The sequence below is a fragment of the Aethalodelphis obliquidens genome, unplaced genomic scaffold (assembly GCF_003676395.1).
Source record: "Aethalodelphis obliquidens isolate GAN/ISIS:26980383/991018 unplaced genomic scaffold, ASM367639v1 scaffold55, whole genome shotgun sequence".
NCBI lineage: Eukaryota > Metazoa > Chordata > Mammalia > Artiodactyla > Delphinidae > Aethalodelphis > Aethalodelphis obliquidens.
Window position 1 is genome coordinate 7737201 of NW_020837999.1, and position 26437 is coordinate 7763637.

General features: G+C 37.9%; 1 protein-coding gene across 1 annotated transcript; it reads left to right on the forward strand.

The window, feature by feature from the left end:
- The first annotated feature begins 3784 nt into the window (after positions 1-3784).
- On the forward strand, positions 3785-14910 carry TNFSF18 (TNF superfamily member 18). Its single transcript, XM_027086300.1, has 3 exons — positions 3785-3990; positions 9809-9839; positions 12317-14910. Exons 1-3 carry the CDS (start codon positions 3832-3834, stop codon positions 12661-12663), a joined length of 537 nt encoding a protein of 178 aa, XP_026942101.1. The 5' UTR covers positions 3785-3831; the 3' UTR covers positions 12664-14910.
- Positions 14911-26437: the final 11527 nt, after the last annotated feature.

A 26437-nucleotide genomic window follows, 5' to 3' on the forward strand; every position in this document is an offset into this window, starting at 1 on the left:
AAGTGATAAGAAATTTGAAGATATGGACTGGCCCTTTTCTATTAGTACTTAAGTTCTTTACATACTTGGTACATAGAAGGCAGTCAGTAATATTTTCTAAATGAGCAAGGGGGTAACGTTCTTTTGCTATATTTTGGAATCATTTCATGTAGAAAAACCAAAACTTTCTTTACTCATGTAGGTTCTCAGTGCCCAAACCAACCAATCTAGCCATGAGCCAGAGTATCTAAATTGGATGGTGTTAAGACCAGTACTAAAAATGGAAAACCAGAAGAGAGTGTCTCCCAGATTTCTGTATGAACACATGTCACAGTTGGGTGTCGAATACAGTGAATGTGCTGATTGTTCTCCACTGGTGGAGCTCGTGTGTGGTAGTTTGTCAAATGAGGAAAACAAGTTGAATCATAAAGGGAAAAATACCTCTCCCATCCCCATCTGCCAGGGCTACCCAAGGAAATCCAGGAGATTTGGGAGATGCTTAATCTCAGGAATATTAAGACCCTCTTATTTAATTTGGTTGATAGGTGAAATATAGTTCTCTGGCGATCCATTTGATATTGGGCAAGATATGCTTTAATAGCAAATCCCTGTCATTACGGCTTCTAGGGTGATGTTTGATGGTTTTAATTAGGAAGTGTTATGCCATGTTGCATAACGGAAAATCTATTTTCAGTCCAGATTCCAAGCAGGAAGTAATCCTTCCCAGCAAAATGTGTTTAAGATGCTCCTTCCATGGCCGGGATACTGACACAATAATGGTTAGGCCAGAGAGGACAGCCCCCCACACCTCCCCAAGACAACAAGAAGCCACTCACAGAGAGAACTCCGGCTAGACAGGGACATACAGCCCCACACAGCCTTTCTTAGAGATTAGTGGTAAGGCAGGTGCCTGGAACAGGAAGGCTTCCATGGAAATTTGTCAATAGACTTGTTGCTTAAAGACTGTACTAGATTCAGTAAAACACAGACAAACAATGAAGAATTTGGGAAGGGCTCGCAAAAAATGGACATGCAAAAACAGCACAGAACAAGAGAATTTAGGGTATAGAAGAGGATCCCCAAGTCGTGGAAGAAAAACATAATTTTAATTCAAACTGTTTCCTAGACCACCCTGGTTAGAGTTGTTATTAGTTCCTTAGAGAAAATGATCTGGAGAGGTATATGTCTCCATATAACTTTTAGAATTTATTGTACATATAATATGTAAATATGTATATGTATGTAAATATATATTTATATGTGTATGTATATATCTATTTATGTATAGAGCTTACACAATTCTCTTTACAGAGTAGGCATTTATTAATCTTAACACAGACCGTTGTTGCCTTCATAAAATTCCAAGTTTAAAACCATATTTATGTATTATGTCTGTCTGTTTCCTCTTACCTATCATCCATTTATGTATGTATCTTCAGGCCACCTGGGCCTTATTTGTTCCAACAACAAATACTCTGATATCTAGAGTAGGCAAAATCAGCTGTGTAGTGCTCCTGAGTTCTGACACACTGAATATTTTTCACTGAATAAGCCATGCCATACACTATCACAAGCATAAAGTCATGGTAAATAGTGTATAAGGGGAACGTGGCAGGGACTGCAGACCTGATTTTGGAGGAATCCAATGTCTATCTAATGCTCTCTCACAGTACAGTGGTTCAGTTATACATATATATACAAATACTTATGTTCTTCTTTTAACATTCTCTTCCATTATGGGTTATTACAAGATATTGAATATAGTTCCTTGTGCTTGGAATGTATTCTTCTGGAGATAAGCATGTCATCTTTTTAAAGATATGTTCAGAAGGTTAAACTAATTAAACAGGATATTCCAGAGCCTAATCTTAGTTAAGGGCAGAAGAAGGAACTGGACTTTATTTGGAACAGTTCCTTATTTAAATAAATATTTACTGAATTGAGCAAGCAGAGGCACTTGCATCTAAAATTTGGAGAGGAATTAGGAGAAGGAACAAATGAGAAACACAGAGGAAATAGTCTGACTTTTCAGTAATCAGTTTTAAATTCTGTGCTGGTGCGTATGCATTTCAGACATGATACAAGGGAAGAGTTGTAGGTAGAATGCATCACTCTTCTGGAGTCATTTTGCTGTTAACCTCTGCATCACAGCATCTAGGAGAGAGCCACAAAACATGGTTGTATTAAAAAATTATTCCCGTGTGACTCAGTGACTTTTCTTCAGAGATACTTTATTGATCAAGATAAAATAGAGCCATGTTAAATCTGACAACTCAGTGAGAAATATTGCTACAATTAGTGTGGTACTAAAAAAAAAAAAAAAAAAAGATGATTGGGTTAAAAGACAGTATCTCTGGGCTCAGGTCCCCACTCCACTGTTACCCAGCCATTAGTGGTGTGATACACCTCTCAACTTCTATTATCCTTAGCGTCCTCTTTCAGAAATGAGGATGTTCAATCTCTAGGCTTTTTCCCTAATTTAAAACATCTTTGATTCTCTCTTAGAGGAGAAATTTTTTCTTCAAAATACTTTCATTTTACCTCCTTTTATTTAAATGAACTTCAGTTGAGTTATACCCTGTGGCAAATGTTAAAAAAATCATTCTTTTCTAGAATTTCATAATTGATTCAGTCTTAACATCTCTCAGAAGGGTGGAGAAGAGAGAAACACTTATGGAACACTTCTTATGAGCCAAACGTTCACATCTATTTCATTCTCGAAAAAGCCTTATGAAGTGGAAATTTTCTCCATTTACAAGGAAGGAAACAAAGGAGTCAAGTAACATGCTGCAGGCCACTGAGCAGATAAGGGCTGGGCAACACCAGGCCCCCCCTCTCAGGTCTGTCTGATTTAAAAGTCCGTGTTCTTTCTAGAACATGATTCTGGCACTGGGTAAAAAGAAAAGGTAGGCATTCCATTTAACAAATGGAAAGACTGAGGTACAGAGAACCAGGGAACTTCCTCAATTTTGTAGTAAATTGGTATTTTTGGTGCCAGGAAGAAAACTCAAGGTTTTTGGAATAGAATGTAAGCTCAGACTGGAGGACAGGGTGCAAGAATATGTCCTTTTGTATGATAACTTAATTTCTATTTGATGCCAGCATTGAATTTTCAGAGTTTTTAAATGGTGAGACATAAAAGAATTAAGCTTCTCGTATTGACATATTTTAAAAATTAAATTCTAGTAATACACTTGGTGTTTTCTAGAGACCATCTCAGAACGAACACACTTTTTTTTTTCACACACACTGTATTTTATTTTTACAAGAGATAAATAAACTGACACCAAGCACTGTAAATGGATGACCACAACAAAAGCAACAATGATTGCAATTACCAAACATGAAACACACTCAGAATGAACACATTTTATACACTAGAAATTGATGGAACTGTTTTTTCCAAACCATGCATTCCAGTCTCCCTAGCTCCCTGATCTACTGCCTCACACATATATGATATTTGGAGTATGATAGGGCTTAATCTTGAACTTTATTTTTTCTTACAAACAGTGATTTTCTTATCTGGAATAATTTGTAATACTGCACAGTTCCATAGTTCCTCTTGCGTCAGGAAATAATTTTTTCTCCCCCCTCTTAACTTCTCTTCTTTTGTTTTGTATTTTGTCCTCTGTGTTTGTGTTGGCTTGTAGCCCTCTGTTCCTTTCAGTGCATTTGGCCTGGTGCCAAATGAGATTCAGCACTTAGCCTATGAGTATCATTTTCCAACACACAGAATCAGAAGGAAAACCCCGCCTCTTACACCCACTACTAATTACCATAATACTACAAAACTGACTGTGCTCATCACTTGTGAATGTTTGTTTTCCACAGCTCTCATTCCTGCAAAGAATGAGTTTGAGCCACGTGGAGATTATGCCTTTAGGCCATTCAAGTCCTCAAGGAGCACAGAGACCATCCTGGAAGAAATGGCTACTCTACTCAACAATAGTTATTTTGCTATTACTTTGCTCCTTCAGTACACTAATCTTTACTTTTCTTCCACTCAAGGTAAGGAGACAACAGTACCTAAGGTTGCTATTTATTATACTCCTTTTTTCTTTTATAAGTCTAGTTATTATCATTGTCACTCAGTACTGTTAGAGCTAGTTGGAAGAAAGAGTCATGTGGGTACAGATAATGTAAATATAATTCCAATTTTGTCACGGCAATATGGCTTTTGAGGCTTATCTAAGTGTTTAAGATGAAAGGTAGTAGAAAATACTAAATGTTAGCTGCAGAACTAAGTTAGATGGGATCAGTTAAATCAGTCAGTTGACAGATGCCTGTGGAGTGTTTTCTGGAACTCTGCTCTTGGTGGAATAAGAAGATGTAAAACACGATGCTTGCCCTCAAGGAATGGGGTGCAAGCTACACTCTTACTGAGGAAAAAGACACAAAAAGATAATAAAAGACAATAAGGTAAGTTACAGATGGTTAGCATATCTTTGAGGAGGGAAATGGCACTGGACTAGGAGTAAGAAGATACAGATTCTATGTCTCTCAATAACTAGCTGTATGCATCTGAAAGGTATCTAATCTTTCTGGTTCTCAGTTTCTTCATCTGAAAAATGGTGGTAGGCAAATGGATTTGTTCATTACAATGTCCCTTCTAGCTATAAAATACAGTGATTAATAACTTAGCTAAGGACAGTATAGAACATAAATGCTTTAGGAGGTCAAGAGGGGGTCAATGACTTTGGGCTAGGTTGATCAGGGAAGGCTTCATGGAGGAAAGAGGAAATACTTTATTTGGGAAGGCCCTGATGCTTATCAGGAATTTCCCACTGAGCTCCAGTCCAAGTTGTGGGTCTAGGGAAGGGAAGGGAGGTAGGTACATGAGGTTCTTAGTAGAAATGTGACTGTTGACTACATAGCATTGACCAAAAAGAAAATAAGAAATGCTTTATTTAATTTAGGATTTAGCCAATTCCTGGGTACATCTAAAGATTCTGAGCCTTGCAGAGAATAAGGTAGTACATGCCCATCTCAGAAGGGGCTGTGATATGAAATCAGTGACTGTAGAAACATTTTTCTAAGGGGGATTGGTCAGTTAAAATTTCAAAGATACGGTTTTACTACTTCAGATATTTGAAAGCACTTGAGAAGAGATACAGGAGGAAGCAGTACATTATAGTTGCTGATGTTAACTTAGGGCAAGTATAGCTTTGGGCAAGTTTTTACACAAGTAGCCCATTAATTTGTACACAAGTGAGTACAACAGAGGAATTTGTAATCACATCCGCACTGTCTCAGGAATGTATCAAGCAGAACTCTGAACTTTCTGGAACAGTTAAGCTTTGAGCAGAAAAAAAACTTGTCAGGAATTCTGAGTGTTTAGATTTCTGAAGAAGGGGAAGGGTGAGAATAGCAACAGCTTAAATCTGGAAGTGCCTTTTCTTTCTCCAGACATCACATCCTATTAGCCAGATGACTGTGAAGCACACAGGATATGTTCTAGGTGTCATCATTTCCTGTGTGTGACTGGGGAACCAGTGCCTGGGAGAGAAGGAAGTGCCTTTCTCAGAGGCACACAACTGCTCTTGCAAAGGGAAGGAGGAGGGCTCATACTAGGATACTTCTTGCCAGAACTGAATTTGATCAATCCCCTGTGTTTGAACTCTGATTCCAGATTCTCTCTCCTAGACAATATTGCAGCTTCTCCATGAAAGGTTCTGCCTCTAAAGGAATAGCCCAGAGTTTGTACCAAATTTGGGGACGTTTGAAAGGTTTTCAGGATATTATCCTGACAGGATGCCAGGGAGGCTTAGTTCCCATGGGAAAAGCCAATGCTTGACTGACAGTGGAATGATGATATTAGCTCCTGTATTCCACTTTTCACTTGCCTGCACTTATTTTTCCCTATTGGCCACAGATTAGTATTTTTGGAAAAGAGGACTGAATGGCTGGTGGGTCATTATGAGGTGGCCACTTCCACCTCCTCATAATGCTCCACGACCTTGGAATTTACATTATTTTAGTCTCCACTCTGGTTTTTATATACAAAATCCCACTTTCCAGCCTCTCTAGGCACTAATCCAAAAAGTGTTAGACAGGAAGGTTGGCTCCTTCGAAATCAATCAACAGAAATTTCCTTGGGAGAATTCTTTTTTTCTTTTTTCCCCCTCTTCATTCAGAAGACGTTTCACTGAAAGAATCGGTTATGAGCCCAAGGAGTTGGTCCATCCCTAGATAAAAATAACCTCACAGAAATTGTCTCTAAGAAACCAAATGTCAGGAGAGTCCCCTGCTTCAATGAAATGAAGGCTACTTTCCAAAGGGAAAGTTGTGCTTGTACTTAAAAGCAGAGTAGATTCTATTTCCAAATGATGATCTGATTAGAGTTGGTTTGGAGAAATAATTATTATTTATTACCCCAAGTATGTAAATCTGGGCTTAAATCACAATGGGGTTACAAGAGCAACTGCTCCTTCTAAGCAAAAATAAATTAACTAAACTAAACAGAAAGTCCCATATGCTTCTTTATAAGTGGACACCCACTCCTTTCAAACGTCACCAAAATTAGAAATACAAACTGCTCCACAGAGCGGCAGGAGTGAGACTTTTGAGTCAGGCTCTGTTTGGATCTTAGCCTGGCCTCTCATCAGCTGCATGACCTTGGGCTAGTTACATAATCCTTCTCCTCATTTCCTCATCTGAAAATGTGTGTGTTGGTTATTTCACAGAGTTGTGGTAAGAATGAATGAGATAGTACAGTGCCTGACCCATGGTAGGCTCTCAGTGGATGGTAGCGATTCATATTTACACCATTATTATTAATGACTTTACAATGAAGATAAAGTTAAAAAAGACTTTTAACAAAATGGGTATTCCTTGCTTATCTATTCCACTTCCTCAACCCAGGACTATGCCTCACTACCAAACAGAGGATTTTTGTGATTAGACAGATTTTCATTTGTGGCAATAATGACAGAATAGCACAGTGGTGGTTTCTGTAGTTCTAAATAGACATGAAAGCAGCCTACAGGATTTCTGCAGTATCCAGGATTTCTGCCTCTGGTAATTAATTTGTCTGTGGCATTAGGCTTCTCCTCACACTCTTTATACATGAGAGTAGACAACATAGATGTTACCTGTGGCACAGATTTTGGAACTCTTTTATATTTAGATTGTTATCTAATCCCTTCATGTGTTTAATCATGTCTTTCTAGAAAGATGATAAACTTTTTAAGAGGCGAGGACCACAGATGACATTAGTTTCTCTTGCTTACAGTGCTAGTATAATGTTGGGAATGCAGGTGCTCAAAGTTTTAATTCTTCATTATAATCAGCATCATTATCAAAACACTAATAATAAGCAGGACAAGACAGAATATCTGGGCAAAATCCTTTATAAGAATTACCTCATTTAGGGCTTCCCTGGTGGCGCAGTGGTTGAGAGTCCGCCTGCCCGATGCAGGGGACACGGGTTCATGCCCTGGTCCGGGAAGATCCCACATGACGCTGAGCGGCTGGGCTCGTGAGCCATGGCCGCTGAGCCTGCGCGTCCAGAACCTGTGCTCCGCAACAGGAGAGGCCGCAACAGTTGAGAGGGCTGCGTACCACAAAAAAAAAAAAAGAATTACCTCATTTAAACCCATAAACAACCTCAGTAGGCTAGGTGCTGCTATTTCCCCCATTTTATAAGTGAGAGAATTGAAGTTGAGTCCCTATCACATGCCTATTATGGGTTAAACTAAATTGAATTTTAACATCTCTTCTAAGAAATCCCAAAGTAAGGATGAAATAATTGCAAGAGCAAAGGAAATTGTAGGAATCCAGTGATTTATCTCCTAGAACAGTGACTTCCCAACCTTTTCTATTGCACCTCTCTATCAACAAAATGTTCTTGAGTACAATCCCAATATATATGCTAATTTATTGTAAGTTTTATTTATACAAGTTCTAATACTCTGTATATTAAGATATACAATAGAAATTTATAAGGATGAACCAAATAATATGCTTAATGTTGTTTATCCACAGTGCAAAACTATTTTGCTTTTACCAAAATGTTATATTTATATAATATGCAAATATATAATATAAAGATTTCTAAAATAATTGAAATATTTTAGTAAAGTAATTTGATAAATGTGTTTATTTTCTTAATCTTAGTTTAACACTTTTTAATATAATAATTTGAAAGTTATAGTCTAGGTTAATTTACCTTATGGTTACCGTTTTGACCATCGTAACTGAAAAATTACCTCATGAAGAAATATAGATCAAAATGGAAGAATGCATTTTTGAGTGTGCTTACCGTGTTATGACACTAAATTTTAAATTCATTGTTCAATAGTGCAAAGTTCTTTTTTTTTAATTAAAATAATATTGTCCCAAGTTGGGGGCAGGGTGGTGGGATGAACTGGGAGATTAGGATTGACATATATGCACTAATATGTATAAAATAGATAACTAATAAGAACCTGCTATATAAAAAATATAAAATTAAAAAATATACTGTCCCATCACTCCATTCATGATTTTTCTTCCTTCCTTAGACAACTTAAATTCCACGGTCTATAATTAAAATCCTTACCAAGGTGGCCTTTCCTTCGTAGGCTCCTTTGTGGGTTCTTTCTTATTTCCTGACCTCTAAACATTGCAGTGCCCCAGTACTCCTGTCTGTCTTTACCCACTGACTTGATGCTCTTATACAGTCTCATATCTTTAAGCACCACACAGAAGCTGAAGACTCTTATTATCAGAACTCCTTAAATTCCATCCTTACAGATAAAGCATCACAAACTTGACATGTTTAAAAATGAACTCATGACTCTTTTCCCCCCAATTTACTCCTCTTAAATCTTGCTCATTTCAGTGATTAACAGTTTTATCTTTCTAATTGCTCGTGCCCCAAATCTTGGTGTCATCTTTGTCTCTTCTCATTTTCTTATCCATATCCATGTCAGGAACTCCTGTTGGCTCAATTTCCAGTCACTCATCACCATCTCCACGGCTAGCACCTTGGTCAGAGGCACCATGCTTTCTTGCATAGATGATTACACTGATCTCTTAGCTTGTCTCACTGCTTTTGCTCTTGTCACCCTTTAATTTATTCCTAGCATAGCAGCCAGAGAAATCCTATAAAAGGATTTCATAACATGATAATCATGTTTAAGCCTGAAAAGTCTCTTAAGCACTTTGCCACAAGGAAACAAATGAACTTTACATGGTACAACATGTGTGGGTATACCTTACCTTACTACTAAGTATCTTAAAGCCTTTAGTGTTTAAATATCTGTATTTATAAAATCAACCACACTGGTGGATTCCTGTAGCATGTAAACTGTGGTATGTTGCAATAGTTTGAAACTGAGATCTCCTCAGGGTATTTCAGTCACTGTATATGGTGCATGATTGTCTGAATATTAAATAGTGGAGACATTATCAATCTGAAATGTAAATATTTCTATAGCTTAACTTGTTATTTAAAATAGAAATTCTATTATTTTCTCACATGCCAGTGGACCATCTTGTGAAGTCACTGGGATGCAGAGACTATTATTTATAGAAAATTTCTATAGCCCAAGAGGAGGAGAGTCCAAGATCAAATAGTTGCACTGTGGGTAGCGATTAGGTGGATAAAAGGAGTTCTTAACTTTTTCCTAGAAGACCCAAAAGGTAGCCGGGTAATGAAAGGTAAAGGAAGGCGCCAGCCATCTGTAAAGGAAAGCTGAGAGATCCAAAACAAGGGGGAGGGAGGGATTTCTTTATGTGGCTAGGGAAAAGAAGTCGGCTTCAGGAATCAGAGGCTCTAAGTAAATCAATCAAGAAAGTTGTGACACTGTCATCATCCTGACCAATTCTTCTTCTTCCCCTACAGACTGCCAGTGGGCCCTGTATAGCGAAGTTTGGTGAGTAACATGTCTCATATACCTCCTTTTTTACTTTCCTTAGCATTTGATGCAAAAGGCAAGCTCCAGAGTTAAGAAAGCATGCATTCTATTTTAGTCATCCCTCAGCTCCTATTTATAACTGCTTATCTTGTGCCAAGCAGTTGTCTAGGAGCTGAGGCTTCAGAGGTAAACCAGATGGACAAGCCCATGCCCTGATGAAGACTACATTCAAGGTCACATCTCTGGGCAGGAATGCATAGCACTCCCATAGGCCTGGGAATCTGAGATCCAGGAATCTACTTTTAATTCTGTGTTTTAATAAGCACAAGTTTCAGATTTCTACAACCTTTCCCTGTGACAGACTCAAAGTCATTCTCATATTTCACATACTGCTAGCGTCCAGTAGAGTGAGTATAGGGTGCGATTTTTGTTTCTAAGTATATAGATGAGAAATGAGAGTTAGGGGAATGGTCACTTCTCTGCTCGTTTCTCTTCTCCTCTTAGCTCCTGAGTCACTTTCCTTTATAGTGACCTGGTACTTGCTTAGAAGACACGCTAAAGTTTACAGTCGTCCTGAGCCTTAGGGCATTTTTTAGAATACATACAAAATTGAAATGAATATATTTTGGGTTGTTTACTGGTTTAAGGTCAAACAAACACCCATTTTCAGCTGACAGAAGAATATTTCTAGAGTTAACTTCAACTCCTGTTTTCCTATACAGTGCAAACAGCCAGGCTTCCTTGCTTTGTGGAAATTGGGAGTCTCTTTTTACTTATCTCTGCCTTTGTGATTTGTTTTTGTTTTTCTAGTGAATGGAGTGAAACTCCTCATGATATGTTGAAATTTTCTTTTGATGTGGTAAAAGTTGAGAACCTCAAGTGATGCTCAGATGGTCTTTAAGTGTCCCCCATCACAGAATTAAACATGAGAACCAGTGACACTCCTTCCTGGTGACTTGCCTATGGTCAATTACGTGGTCAAGCAGGAAGAAATTTACTGGGCTCTGGGCTCATTGGAGATACAGGGAGACTTTGCTTCTTCCTTTAATGATCTTTCCTTCATTCTCCTTCAGAATCTACCCTCAGAGCCTTATATCTGACATTTATATACAAATAAGAATTTGTCAATATGTTATCTCTTCCAGGGTACTTTTTTTTTTTTTATCAAGGTTTCTAATTATGTGACAAAGGCTTTGCCTCCATAACAAAAATTATGGAGAATCAGAGAACAGGCCAGACTAAGTGTTTTGGGAGGTAAAAGCACATCCTGGGATTCTGAAATCACACCTCTGTGTAAAACAATTAACATTAGGAAAATATGTAAATTCCATATATTCCTATGAAAATAAACAAGTCTTGACCCTTTCCCCATCCCCTTTGACAGCAATAAACCAGGGATACTTATATTTAAACAGTCAAATAATTTCCATTTATAAACTCATTAATTTACCAGTAGCTATTTTGGGAGGGTTTGGATAAAGATATCCCAAGTGTATCTTGAATGATATATACCCATAAAGTGCCATAATTTAGACACAGTGCACCTAATTCAGGAACACGGTTGTATCATTCAATCAAGATACATATATTGGGGGCTTCCCTGGTGGCGCAGTGGTTGAGAGTCCGCTTGCCGATGCAAGGGACACAGGTTCGTGCCCCGGTCCGGGAAGATCCCACATGCTGCAGAGCGGCTGGGCCCGTAAGCCATGGCCGCTGAGCCTGCACGTCCGGAGCCTGTGCTCCGCAATGGGAGAGGCCACAACAGTGAGAGGCCCGCATACCGAAAAAAAAAAAAAAAAAAAAAAAAAAGATACATATATTGAGCACATACTGGGTACTACCAGGAATTCTTTTTGGTGCTGAAGATATAGCAATGGACAAAATAGAGAAGTACTTGTTCTCAAAGACATTATATTCAAGTGGGTATAAGATAGACAATAAACAAATGAACAATGTATAATAGGCTAGATGGTGACACCTTCTATGAAGAAAACTAAAACAAGGTAAAGGGAGAGAGTGACAGGAGAGCGCTATATTTTATACAGATTGATGAGAAAAATCTCATTGATAAAGTGATACATAGTAAATAGTATTTACACAGAGAAAGGCAAATATGCATCCTGCACTGCCAACTTTGGTCATCACCATCCTGGCGGGTGATTCCTCTCTTCCTTCCTCCTTTCTTCCCTTTCACAAATATCGATCGACAAGAGATGAAGTGCCACCCTAAAACTTAACCCGTGTCCCTATTCTAAATGTATTTCCTTAGAACTCCCCAAGCAAGAGATGCACTTAGGAGTTTCTCTAAAACAAGGAGTAGGTAGATACTTAAAATACTAAAATTGTGGTTGGAGAGAACTAGTATAGACCGGGTAAAGAAACATCCTGTAAGTAGGAAAGAACTATAATCAGGAAGAAGATGAAATAATTAAATAACTATGCTTTCCTTTTTTTTTTGCTTTCTCTCCCCCGCCTTTCTTGTAAATGTCTTATAGGACCATTACCTTCAAAATGGCAAATGCCCTCTCCTGAGCCTTCTTGTGTGACTAAGACAGCTGATTGGAGGCTGAAAATACTTCAGAATGGTTTGTATTTAATTTACGGCCAAGTGGCTCCCAATACAGCCTACAAGGGGCGAGCTCCTTTTGAGGCGCTGCTACGTAAGAATGAAGACCCCATACAAGCTCTAACGAACAACTCTACAATCCAGAACGTAGGAGGGGCTTATGAATTCCATGCTGGAGATGTAATAGACTTGATATTCAACGCTGAACATCAGGTTCTAAAAAATAACACATACTGGGGGATCTATTTGCTAGCAAATCCCCAGTTCATCTCCTAGAGACTCGATTTGGTCTCCTCTGTCCTCTTCAGCACATGCAGAGATGCCAGTGGGTAGGATGGAGGAGGAAGAGTCTCAATGCCTACAGTTCATCTGGGCATACAGATCAACACAAACAGAACTCCTCTGCATGTGGATTTTCATTTCTCATGCCTGTCTGAATAAGACTCAGAGGGAGGACCAAAGACCTTTGGTACCCTTGACGTTAGGTCAGCAAAGGCACTTTACTAGTTCATGATAAAATGAATACGGGTGGCTAGAGGACAGAACCTTCTCAAAGTGTCTTTGTCTAATCCTTGACTCCATGGGTGGAAAAAATGAACTCTTATTCCCATGGGAGCCTTATCTGGTATGAAAAAAGATCTAGGGCAGTAGCCTGGCCTTGTTCTCATACTCTTGGACCGTGGATTTCTTGACTTCATTCTTCCCATATTCCCATCTTCTGAGACCCTCCTAATAAAAAGTAGTCAGACTTGGAGGGTGGCCACAGATAGGCCAGCAATACACCACTTTAGATTTGATGGCATTAGAGGATAGAGAACACTCTTGAGAACTGTTGGGACAGAGGCACAGGTGGCATTGGAACGGAACGCACTTTATTCGGGAACTTTCCTTGATTTTATCATACTCAGGGCGCAGGGTGCTTTATAAAACTAGCTGGTCAAAAGGGTCATTCTGAGCCTTCACATAGGGCTTCAAGAGAACTTGTACATGTGTCTAAACATTGTCAGTAGTAAAGAAAGAGTAATCATTACTAATCATAAGATTTACCCCAGAAATTGATATTACCATTACTGTATTTTGTCATGTAATGATTTCATATTTTTAGCTAGCTCTGCACAGTTTGCAAAGTGCTTTCATATATCACATGACAATTCTATGAAGTTAATGGCACAGTTTTAACAATGAGAATTTGGAGGCAGATGGAACATAGGTAACTTGTTTCAACCCACAGAACTAGTGATTAACAAGGGGCCCTGGGCTTCCCACTGTATCACACTGTTCTAGCTCTAGGGTTGGTATTTCTGCTATCATATTAGAAGTCTATAAAGTTTAGGAGATTTGATTTTTCAGGCGGTATATTCCCTTTTAGCCCAAGCATAGTTAGAGGGAAGCTACACCAATTCTTTCCTTTCTCAGCAAACTTTTCCTTTCCTTGCCTGGAGCAGGGAGCACAGCGTGTTGTTCAGGACTGACTTCAACCAAATCCCCTTCCTCACTTTGAAGAGCCTGTCTTGGTCAAATGTGTTAACTTCCAAAAAGAATGACTAGCACTCAATTCAATGACAGTCTGCTAAAGTTTTGGACTCTGCAGAATTAACTAGCTGCTTATGGGTTCTTGTTGAAAGGTATGTAATGTGATTACGTGATAACCCAAGTTAAAATATTTATGGATATTTGTAAAAGGCTACATTGTTAATTAATAGTATCACCGTATAAAGCTAATTTAAAAATATTTGTATTGTGAGCAAGAAAAACTGCCTGGGAGCAGACTAAGCCTGAGGCCACGGTGCTTCTTAGTAATTTTTTTTTAAAAGATGTCTGCTGAGTAGCTTAGGGCCAAAGGCTTGGATGCCTGATTCCTCTGGCATATGTATATTTTCTCAGGAGATTAAAGTTACATGACTTATATTTATGGAAACTTGGTGATATTGATTGTTGTTGAGTTATAAGCAGTAGTGTGCTGGAGTGGACCAGTACTAGTTCATAAGAAGTGATTGTTAAATTTTCACAAATTGTACAATCTGGTTGTTAAATACAGTCATCCTTGAAATTGGCCATGGTGGGACTATTTATACCATGGGAACTGGCAAATGCTACAAATCAGGGCTTTTCTTTTTGGAAAACCCATTCACCAGTACACCACTGCTTGTAAAACTCTCCTCCTTAATAACTCCTCTTGGCTTCTGCGTCATTCCTGGGACAATCAAGGCAGACAAGGGAGAAAGTGAAATTGTCATACTCCTAGCAAAAGCCCCACACATCAGTGATTTCTCAGGGTAAGCAGAGGTCTCTGCAGTTGCAACCAGAAAGACAGCTACCGACAGATGACCTTTAAATTTCCCTAGTGTTGTAATTTCAGGTTTCGCTTTCAATGTATACTGTTTCCTTGTTTCTTCAAACAGTTGTTTACATTTTAAACCTATAATAAAGTATATGTTGGTAAGTCATCTGTAGCTGATTTATCTGTGGGTTATCAGACTAGAGTTTTTGATCCAGAGAATATGAGGGTGCATCAAAGAAATTCTGGCCCATATGAAACACTGCTTTTTAAATTTATTTTTAGAAGTTTTTAAATTGAGGTATAGTTGATTTACAATGTTATATTAGTTTTAGGTATACAACATAGTGATTCAAAATTTTTATATATTATACTCCATTTAAAGTTATTATAAAATATTGGTTATATTCCCTGTGCTGTACAATATATCCTTGTAGCTTATTTTATACATAGTAGTTTGTACCTTGTAGCTTATTTATTTTATACATAGTAGTTTGTACCTCTTAATCCCCTACCCCTATCTTGCTCCTCCCCCTTCCCTCTCCCCACTGGTAACCAATAGTTTGTTCTCTGTATCTGTGAGTCTGTTTCTGTTTTGTTATATGTTTGCTTTATTTTTTAGATTTTACATGTGAGTGACAACATACAGTATTTGGCTTTCTCTGACATTTCACTAAGCATAATGGTCTATCTACATTGTTTCAAATGGCATTATTTCATCCTTTTTTATGTCAGTAATATTCCATTGTATATCTAAATTACATCTTTATCCACTTATCTGTTGATGGACACTTGAGTCGCTTCCATATCCTGGCTATTGTAAATAATGCTATGAACACTGGGGTGCATGTATGTTTTCAATTAGTGTTTTTGTTTCTTTGGATATATACCCAGGAGAGGGATTGCTGGATCATATGGTAGTTCTATTTTTAGTTTTTTTGAGGAACCTCCATACTGTTCTCCATAGTGGCTGCACCAATTTACATTCCCACCAACAGTGTAGGAGGGTTCACTGTTCTGAAAAGTTAGACTTAAGAAAACTGTTAGAAATGAATATAAAACATTTTTTTCAATTTCTTGATAGTCAAGAAAAATTAAAGTAGCATGAAGGAACTAGTTCAATTTTTTTTTTTAAACACACAGTGCTGGGCTCTAAGCAGACTCTGTCTACATATCCACAATGAATGCTCTAGATAGCAAAATGCAGACTCTTCCATTCATTTTATTTTAATCATCTACTGATTTCTATCAGCAGTTAACAGCTTCAAGGAGTTCCACACAATTTGGTTGAGCTGTCGCTCCAAGACACATAGCAGTATTGGTGAATCTCATTATATTGCTTGGGAAAGTAGACTACAGGGTTTATGTGACCTGCTCAAAGAACTCAGAAAGCGTTGGGCAATAGAAAAATGAAAATTCATTTTTTAGGGCCCATTAGATTAAACCAACTTTCTCATTGCCTCAATTGCATAATCAGGGTGGGAATCTCTGTTTTCAGCCTTCAGGGTGATTGTTTCCACCCAGCTTTGGTGTTGTCCAGGGACATCATGTGGGGCAGGGTGGGGGGAGGGTGGAGCAGAGATATTTTTCACACAGGCCCTCAATACAGAGTCTGAGTTGGACTGAGCTGTACTGGTGAATTTAAGTTTCTTAGAATGGAAGATGTAGAGAGCCTCTTCATCTTCCCTACCTGCTTTCAGGTTGAACCTCTTATCTAATGGGCTAGTCTCTGAGAGGAATCTGGTGGCCAGAGACTAGGGTCTGACAGTGCCTGGACCTTGGTTCTTATTGTCTGTTGAATGAACAAACAAATGAATCACAGATATGAGTGTTGGTGTGAATTTAACGTTATCATGTGTACTCTGCATGACAGAATCCAATGGGCAGCCTTCAGGCTCCTTTTTTTTTTACTGCCTCCCATCCCATCACCTACAGTTCTCAAGTACTGTCCTTCCCCATCAAAACCTGTTCTCCAAACTAATGGTTACCAAGGGCGGCGGGGAGATGTGGGACGAATTGGGAGATGAGGATTGACATATATACACTACTATGTATAAAATAGATAACTAATGAGAACCTATTGTTTAGCACAGGGAACCCTACTCAGTGATCTTTGGTGACCTAAATGGGAAGGAAATCTAAAAAAGAGTAGATATATGTATACATATAACTGATTCACTTTTCTGTACCACAGAAACCAACACAACACTGTAAAGCAACTATACTCCAATAAAAGTTAAAAAAAAAAAAAAAAAAGCACCCTGTTCTCAGGAACATTGTTAAAGTAATTATGGAAAAGAAAAGAACCTTGTAAATTAACTTGCAAAAGGGTAAATAGTCAATAAACTACCTTGTCTTGCATTTCTAGAACAGGACAAAATCCTGTTTGGTTTAAGCCTTGCTGGGCAGATGCACCAAGAAGCAACTATCTTTACACTACTAAGACAAAACAATTTGTTCAGTGATCAATAGTGGAGTTTTTCAAACTGAGGCCTATGGACTCTGTATCAGATTCACCCAGTACGCTTGGAAAAAAAAAAAAAGATCCCCAGGCCCCACTCATATTCCAATGAATAAATGTTTCTAGGAGTGAGGCCTAGGAATCAAATTTTGAATGAGCTCTGACCCATAGGTGATTCTTACGTACACTACAGTTTAAGAACCACTGCTTCATGGCATACAACTTTGAATCTCAGCTGAATATTTCTCCAAGTATTTAAAGACAATCAAAGCTTCTAAACAAATAAACAAAATTTAAAAAGCAGAACAAAAAAACAAAGTTAGTGTTGTCCATGAGACTTACCATAATCCATCTCTCATCACAGAAGCAAATGGCCTTCTGTCTTCTATTTGAGTCTGAAAAACGGTCATGCTCTTCACTTTTCATAACCTAGTGACAACTTTGCCACTTGAATGCTGGCAATCTATGGCATATGAGCCTTGCCACAATCAATATTACATTATTTACCTGTATGCTGTCAACTCTCAAATTTTTATCTCTAGCCCAAGTTGTTCTCCTTTATTTCAGACTTGTAAATTCACTTGTCTAGTCAATAATTTCACATTGGAGGTACAATGGACATCTTAAATTCAACTTTCCCGAAGTGAATCTTTTAATGTTTCCTCAAACCAGCTTTTCTTGAAGCCCTCCTCATTTCAATCATATTGCATGAGCCAAAAACCTTTGAGCCATAGAGTCATTCTTGACTTCTGTTTTTCACCCATTTAAGGAAATCATATTGTCTTTACCTTCAAAGAGAATCTGACCTCTTTTCTGCTATGGCTCTTGTTTGTGGACCAAGATTATTTCAATAGCTTCATAACTAGTTACTCTGCTTCTACTTTTGAAGTCAGACATACTTTTTCAAAATCCCAGTTTTGCTGTTTATCACTTATTTGGGTCTTGGACAAATTACTTGCCCTCTCTGAGACTCAGTTTCTTGTTTGTTTTGTTTATCCAATGTCTGATGCATAGTTGGAGCTTAATATTTGTTGAATCCAGGAATAAAATAAGTTTAAAATACCAATTAATGTATGAAAGGCTTCTGATACATAGTGATACTAAAATGGTGGCTGCCATTGATTTCATTTTTATTAAAGAGTTGGATTTATTCCTAAGTTTTTAAACTGCCACTTCTCAAGTTGACCTGTTAATTTAACATCTATCTTATTCTCTTTCCTCCCCAAGAAAAGGTAAGCCCCAAGATAAAAGCACTTTATTTATTCAGTGCTGTATCACCAGCACCTAAAATAGTGCTTGGAATTGAAAGAACGCAACAAATATTGAAATGAATGAACAAAAAAGATGGGATGCTGGTTCTTGGTTAGAATGACCAGCAAGGTATGAGATACATATGTTGCAAACAACCTCTCAAAATAGTCTAATGTCCATTCCTCTAGGTTTTTAAAAACTCTAAGTAAAACAATGCATGGAAAATTCTAAGTATTTATGTATATAACAAGTGCTCCATAAAACTGGCTACCACAGTAAGAACGAGAAGCAAAATGACATGTGACTGGTCATCTCTGCTTGGTCCACAATATGCAAAGAACCTGGTTTATGTGGCTTGTGTACCTCCCGTGCCCCGAGGGATGCTTGGTGCGCAGATGGCAGTCATGGGCGATTACCTCCATGATTACCATGCTAACTGGAGAGCAAGGGCTGTGACTGCTGTGTCCCGAGCTCTATTGCTAGCCTGGCACATAATCAACGAACACAGATTGCTTGTTGAGTAAGTGCTTGCTGATGTGTCTTGTTATTAAGCAATTAGAGGGTCTGATGCCACCATACCTCCTCAGGTGTGTCCCCTTAGCTTCCTAAGAATCTAGGGGTAGGGGATTAAGAGGTACAAACTATTATCTATAAAATAATCTGCAAGGATGTATTGTATAGCACAGGGAACATAGCCAATATTTTATAATAACTATACATGGAGCATAACTTTTAAAAATTGTGAATCACTGTGCTATATACCTATAACTTATTTAATATTGTACATCAACTATACTTCAATAAAAAATCTAAAACAAAACTGGCTACCACATACCACCATCATCATCATGAAAGTCATTTCATTATCCTTGTTTTCCTAGGAAGCAGTATTCTAGAGCACATTAGCTTGCTTTACTATAGTAATGCTTTCACCAAATTTTAAGGTAAGCTTGTGCCTTTGGCCTTTATTAAATATATTTATTAGGAACAGCCATGTGTATCTTCTCAAAAAATGGCTCTTAGAACCATGTTTTTTATGTTACGTATCATCCTTTGTGGCAAACACGTTCAGGAAAACTGATCTCTCATGAACTTGAAGCCATATCTCTGTGGGAATTTTTTCCCACATATTTCTATTGAGCAATAAAGAGTTCAGTAATATGTGAGATTTTAGAATCCACACATTTTTCCTCTGCAAAGGCATTATAAATCTCTAGAACCTTGATTTGTTATTAACTACTTCACACGAATATTTTGGAAACATGAACTGTGGTTTCTGGGCACAGACATTGACAGATGCCACCTTAAGTGGTGAGTTGCTTCCTCAACAAGGCTTTTCAGAGTGGTTATTTCAGAGTGGTGAAATTACCATGTCTGAAGTCCAGGATCCAGGTTTTTAGGTCTAGAAACTGAATTTTAACAAAGTCTTAGAGTTTATACATCTCTCAGGGACTGCATAACCAAACTCTTAAGAGAGTAAGATTTAAACTAAGGTAGAAGTTTATTGGTCAGCACGTTCTCTTCCTGAAGGAAGCATTGTATGGTAATTCAGATTTTAACCAGAAGGTTATTGGCAGGCATGGAATCCAAGTCAGGGTGGTTAGGTAGGGGATTCAAATGAATAATGGCCTAAGATACAAAATGCCTCTTTTACTTATTGAACAAATATTTCCTGAGGCCAAGTATATCTCAGAAATTATACCAGAGGGGAAACTAAATGAAAAGATATAATGCCTGTCCTCAAGCAGTTTAGAATTTAGCTGAGAAACATGTATGTAAACAAATGATCAGAGGACTGTATATATGATAATTAATGTGAGTAAATTAGTCCATGGAAGAGATGAAGGAGAACCTGAACAAGGACAATGGCATTGGTGATGAGACTGAGAGAAAAATTTATGACATAGACTCACCAGACTGTAGTGATTGTGGTAGGTACCACCGGGGTTTCTGCCAAAGTCATAATGGTTTCCTTATCAGACTTCCTTAACCACAGGGGTGGGTTTCAGCAGCCTCATTTTCACCATGTGAGCCCATTCTCTTAGCCAGTGTTGACTTCTCTGGAATTAACTGCCCTGGCATGATCTCTTGACTGGAGAAGATAAAAATTTGACAGCTATGTGATAGCCCATCTTCCTCCTATAGAGTGGACTGAGAAGCAGAGAGACCCAATCTGGCTGAGACAGAAGCATGAAAGGGGTACGCAGAGAGAAGCAGAAATGAAAAATGGAAAGAAACTCCACTGAACTGCTCTTGACCCATAAGGCCCAGCTATGTTCTTACCCCTGGATTCTGTAAGAATCACTGCAGCTCTATGACAAATTCCCTTTTACTTTTCCCCACTCAGCTACCTTAAGTTTTCTTCTCCTAATTGAAATCAGAGTCTTAACTAGTAAAGCGATCAATTTAAGGTGAGGGATAAAGAAGAAGGAAGGACCTTGCTTGACAAAGTGAGGAAGATGGTGATGCTTTCATGGTAGGGGATATGGAAGGAGGAACTAGAGAAAGTTTGGGATGGATGAGATAATGAGTTCAGTTTTATAAATGTATGATTTGAGATGTCTGTAGAATATCCCAGTGGGCATTACTAGTATATAGCTGGAACTCAGGAAGAGTCACATGAGATGGGATTAATATTTGAAAGTCAACAGCCTTTAGAGTAAAGTCAATGATGTGGATAAAATAACTATAGAGAGGGTTTAGAGAGGGAGCAAATGACTGAGACCCGGTGAGCACCAACAGTTGAAGACAGGCATAGCAAAGGAATCCTATAGAGTAACAGCCAGAGACAAAGGAGGTCAGCTGGAAGAGAAGCAGGCCTAAAAGACTGAGAATGAGGGTGGGGTCAGTGATGTTAGAGGCTGCAAGAAGTCAAATACTACGAGGATTGATAATTGCTCATTAGACTCCACTGGTAAGTAGTTGCTGGTGTCATCAGCAAGGTCATTTTCAATGGCGTAATGGGAGAAGAATCCAGATTTCAAGGACTGAAGAACAAATGGGAAGAATAGCGCCAGATTAGGAGTTAATGGAACCTGAAACAATATGTTATACTACTTTTTGTAGAAACTTGTTTGTGAAGAAAAAAGAGCTGTGGAATGGTAGAGGGTGGGTAATCTCAGGGCAAAGGGAAAGAAAGAGGCATCTATCTGGTAAGCAGACTACATGTTAATGTTGGTCAGTCAGGGTACCCTCTTCCCAGCAGCAGCAAGCCTTGTGCAATAAAATGAGCTGGGCAAATCCAATGCCCTTTCGTAGGAATTTGATCTAGAACATACAAGGAAAAAGTACCATTTAGCAGTGGAGAAGTTAAATGATGCCATGGAACTGTTGACAGGAAGAATAGAGCTAATGTAAAAGAAAAAGCAGGTGCTGCCATGAACAGGAGGGAGGGAGGGAGGGAGGGAGAGACCATGAAACTTGTTGGAAAGAAAAAGTTGAAAACAGTCAATGCCCAGAGATACTTCAGTTTCTGATATAATTTCAGTTCCTGTTCTAGGCCTTGTAAATCATTTTAACAAACCATTTTTTCTCCTTGAGTTAGTGTAAGTGGATCTGTTTCCTTTCAACAAAGTAAGGTCCATCAACTAAGTTGTCTTTTCAAGATGTTTTTAAAAACATCTGTTATTTTCTAGGCTGTATCACAGGGGAGGCAAATGAGTACTGTGGTTCAGAGATGGGTTTAGATTTAGATAGACCTGAATTTAAATCCTCACTCTGCTACTTACACTTTGTGTGAGCTTGAGCACTTTGCGTAACTTCTCTGGGTCCAGGTGTTCTCATCTGTAAAGAAATAATAATTATTTCTACTGCATAGTATAATTTAAGGATTAAAATAAAAGAATGCACACACACAAAAAACTCACCTCAGTGTCTGGCAATAGAAAGTTAAACAGATGCCAATTATTTTTGTGTTATTATCAGTTTATAATTAGTTTTGTTAGGCAGCCTTTCTCTATCTTAAATATCTTTTTTAGTTTCAGTGAGTTCCTTCTAGCAACTAAGTACATATTCAGCTTCTTCAGACTTTATATATTTGCATATTGATATGTGAATGCTGCTTGGAATAATGAATATTGAAAAGCTTTAATCTCTGTGGCTTATTCTTACTAGCTGCCTTGTCTTAGATCTTCTCTAGAAACATAGTTAAATGGAGAATACACTTTATTTAAATACATTTTATTTAAATTGCAAACATAATAGTGATTTTATTGTATATAAAGATCTAATTCATTCACTAATTCATTCATTTATTCCACAAATATATGTCAAGGTTTTTCTAGGTACAAAGTGCAGTTAGGTGCTATAGACAATGTGAAACTTTGTAAGACATTGTGATTTAAGAAGCTATATCTAGTAAGAGAGATAGATGGGTTCACAGAATTATAGAGCTAAAAGGTACCTCGTACAAAGATAATCAATCCCCAATCTGTCATTTACAAATGGGGAAGCTGAGACACAGTGAGGTTAAGAAGTAATTCAGGAATTCAAATCTGGATTGTCCAAATCCCAGCCCAGTTCTTTTTTCAATTAGATCATCCAATACAATAACGAATGAAGCAAGTGCTATGATAAGCATAGGGCTATAATAAAGGATAACACATTCTAGCCAAATGAGAGAAGGGGGAAGAATTTTAATTCATGTGTGATGAAAGAGTAGGAGGCAGGCCTACAGGCAGAGGGTGAAGTGTGAGCAGAGGCACAGGGTGCGGAAGACAGTGTGTGTGATCCCCTGCTGGTGAAGGTGATAGGTGGAGATAAGAGACGGGAGCTGACACTGAACAAAAAGGAAACCACATCCCAAGCAGCTGTAGTGCTATTTCAAGGAATCTCTGCTTTACTATTTAGGGGCTTTTTGTTTTTTTATTTTAGAAATTTATGGCTTGATGGGACCTTTTTCAGAGAAGGTAGCTAAGGTAGTTCAGGTAGCATGGTGAAAGGTGGGTGGGAGGGGCAGAGCAAGACCACCTAAAAGGCTAATGAGATAGCCCCAGTGAGGCGTGATCTATAGCGGCAGAAGCAACAGAGAGGAGAGGAGCTCAGACAGAAAAGCAATAGTAAGAAAACATGGACCTTGAAGAAGAAGACATGGTTATAAGAACAATGATTTTAGTTATGACTGAAACAACCATCTCAGTATTTTAGACACTCCGTTTTAGCAACAAATGGATAGAATTATTTTCACTAAAATAATCAGATGCACTTTGAAATTTTGGTAGTTTAAATAACATAACAAAATATTTCGTCAAGCCTTCCTACTAAAACCTGGAATCAGACAAGGATGTCCATTCGCACCACTTCTATTCAGCATAGCATTGGTAGTCCTAGCTAGCAATCAGGCAAGAAAAAGAAAGAAAAGTCATCCAAATTGGAAGGGAAGAGGTAAAATGGTGATTATATGCAGATGACATGATGCTGTATACAGAAAACCCTAAAGACTCCTCACAAAAACTACTAGTACTGATAAACGAATTCAGCAAGGTAGCAGGATACAAGATTAACATACAGAAATCTGTTGCATTTCTTTACACTAACAATAAAAATATCAGAAAGGGAAAGTAAAAAAACAATTTCTTGTAAAATCACATTAAAAAATATCTAGCAATAATCCTGACCAAGGAGGTGAAAGAACTATATGCTGGGAACTATAAAACATGAAAAAAGGAAACTGAAGATGATTCAAAGAAATGTAAAGATATCCCATGCTCTTGGATTGGAAGAATGATGCCATTCTGACTGGTGTGAGGTTGTACCTCATTGTAGTTTTGATTTGCATTTCTCTAATAATTAGTGATGTTAAGCATCTTTTCATGTGCCGGTTGGCCATCTCTATGTCTTTTTGAAGAAATGTCTATTTAAGTCTTCTGCCCGTTTTTTGATTGGGTTGTTTGTGTTTGTTTGTTATTAAGTTGTATAAGCTGTTTGTGTATTTTTGAAATTAAGCCCTTGTTGGTCACATAATTTGCTAATGTTTTCTCCCAGTCCGTAGGTTGTCTTTTCATTTTGTTTATGGTTTCCTTTGCTGTGAAAAAGCTTATAAGTTTGATTAGGTCCCATTTGTTTATTTTTGCTTTTATTTCTATTGCCTTGGGAGACTGCCCTAAGAAAACATTGGTATGATTTATGTCAGAGAATGTTTTGCCTATGTTCTCTTCTAGGGGTTTTATGGTGTTGTGTCTTTTATTTACGTCTTTAAGCCAGTTTGAGTTTATTTTTGTGTATGGTGTGAGGGAGTGTTGTAATTTCATTGATTTACATGTGGCTGTCCAGTTTTCCCAATACCAATTGAAGAGATTGTCTTTTCTCCATTGTATATTCTTGCCTTCTTTAATGAAGATTAATTGACTGTAGGTGTGTGGATTTATTCCTAGGCTGTCTATTCTGTTCCATTGATCCATATGTCTGTTTTTGTGCCAATACCACACTGTTTTGACTACTGTAGGTTTGTAGTATTGTCTGAAGTCTGGGAGGGTTATGCTTCCAGCTTTGTTCTTTTTCCTCAGGATTACTTTGGCAATTCTTTTACAGTTCCCTAAAATTTATTAATTCCATAAATTTTATGGTTCTGTATAAATTTTAGGAATATTTCTTCTAGTACTCTGAAAAATGTCATGGGTAATTTGACAGAGATTGCATTAAATCTGTAGATTGCTTTGGGTAGTATGGCCATTTTAACAATATTAATTCTTCCAATCCAAGAGCATGGGATATCTTTACATTTCTTTGAATCATCTTCAGTTTCCTTTTTTCATGTTTTATAGTTCCCAGCATATAATTCTTTCACCTCCTTGGTCAGGATTATTCCTAGATATTTTTTAATGTGATTTTAAAAGAAATTGTTTTTTTACATTCCCTTTCTGATATTTTTATTGCTAGTGTAAAGAAATGCAACAGATTTCTGTATGTTAATCTTGTATCCTGCTACCTTGCTGAATTCATTTATCAGTACTAGTAGTTTTTGTGAGGAGTCTTTAGGGCTTTCTGTACACAGTATCATGTCATCTGCATATAATCACCATATAGTTCACCAAAATCAACTATATTTCAATAAAAATTTTACAAAAGTATTTCTTCAAAATCATTTAACAAGCCTGACACCTGGCCAGAGCACCAAGACCCTGTGAGCAACACGGCAGAATTTACTGGGTACAGTGAAAGCAGTGCTCAGAGGGAAATGGGCAGTTGTAAACACCTTGGATGAGCTCAACCATAGACTGGTCACGGCTGAGGAAAGAGTCAATGAGCTTGAATACAGGTCAGAATTTCCCAAACTGTAGAGGACCAGTGGTAACAACTATCCAAAAACCAGCAGACTACTCCCGGACACCAGCAAGCATTTATTTATTCCTTTACCGCGGGGTCACCTGCAGGCATAGCAAAGATCAATAAAACTAAAAGCTGGTTCTTTGACAAGATAAACAAAATTGATAAACAATTAACCAGACTCATCAAGAAAAAAAGGGAGAAGACTCAAATCAACAGAATTAGAAATGAAAAAGGAAAAGTAACAACTGACACTCCAGAAATACAAAGGATCATGAGAGATTACTACAAGCAACTATATGCCAATAAAATGGACAACCTGGAAGAAATGGACAAATTCTTAGAAAAGCACAACCTCCCGAGACTAAACCAGGAAGAAATAGAAAATATAAACAGATCAATCACAAGCACTGAATTTCAAAGTGTGGTTAAAAATCTTCCAACAAAGAAAAGCCCAGGACCAGATGGCTTCACAGGCGAATTCTAGCAAACATTTAGAGAGGAGCTAACACCTATAGTGTTAAACTCTTCCAAAATATAGCACAGGCAGGAACACTCCCAAACTCATTCTTCAAGGCCACCATCACCCTGATACCAAAACCAGACAAAGGTGTCACAAAAAAAGAAAACTACAGGCCAATATCACTGATGAACACAGAAGCAAAAATCCTCAACAAAAGACTAGCAAACAGAATCCAACAGCACATTAAAAGGATCATACACCATGATCAAGTGGGGTTTATCCAGGGAATGCAAGGATTCTTCAATATATGCCAATCAATTGATGTGATATACCA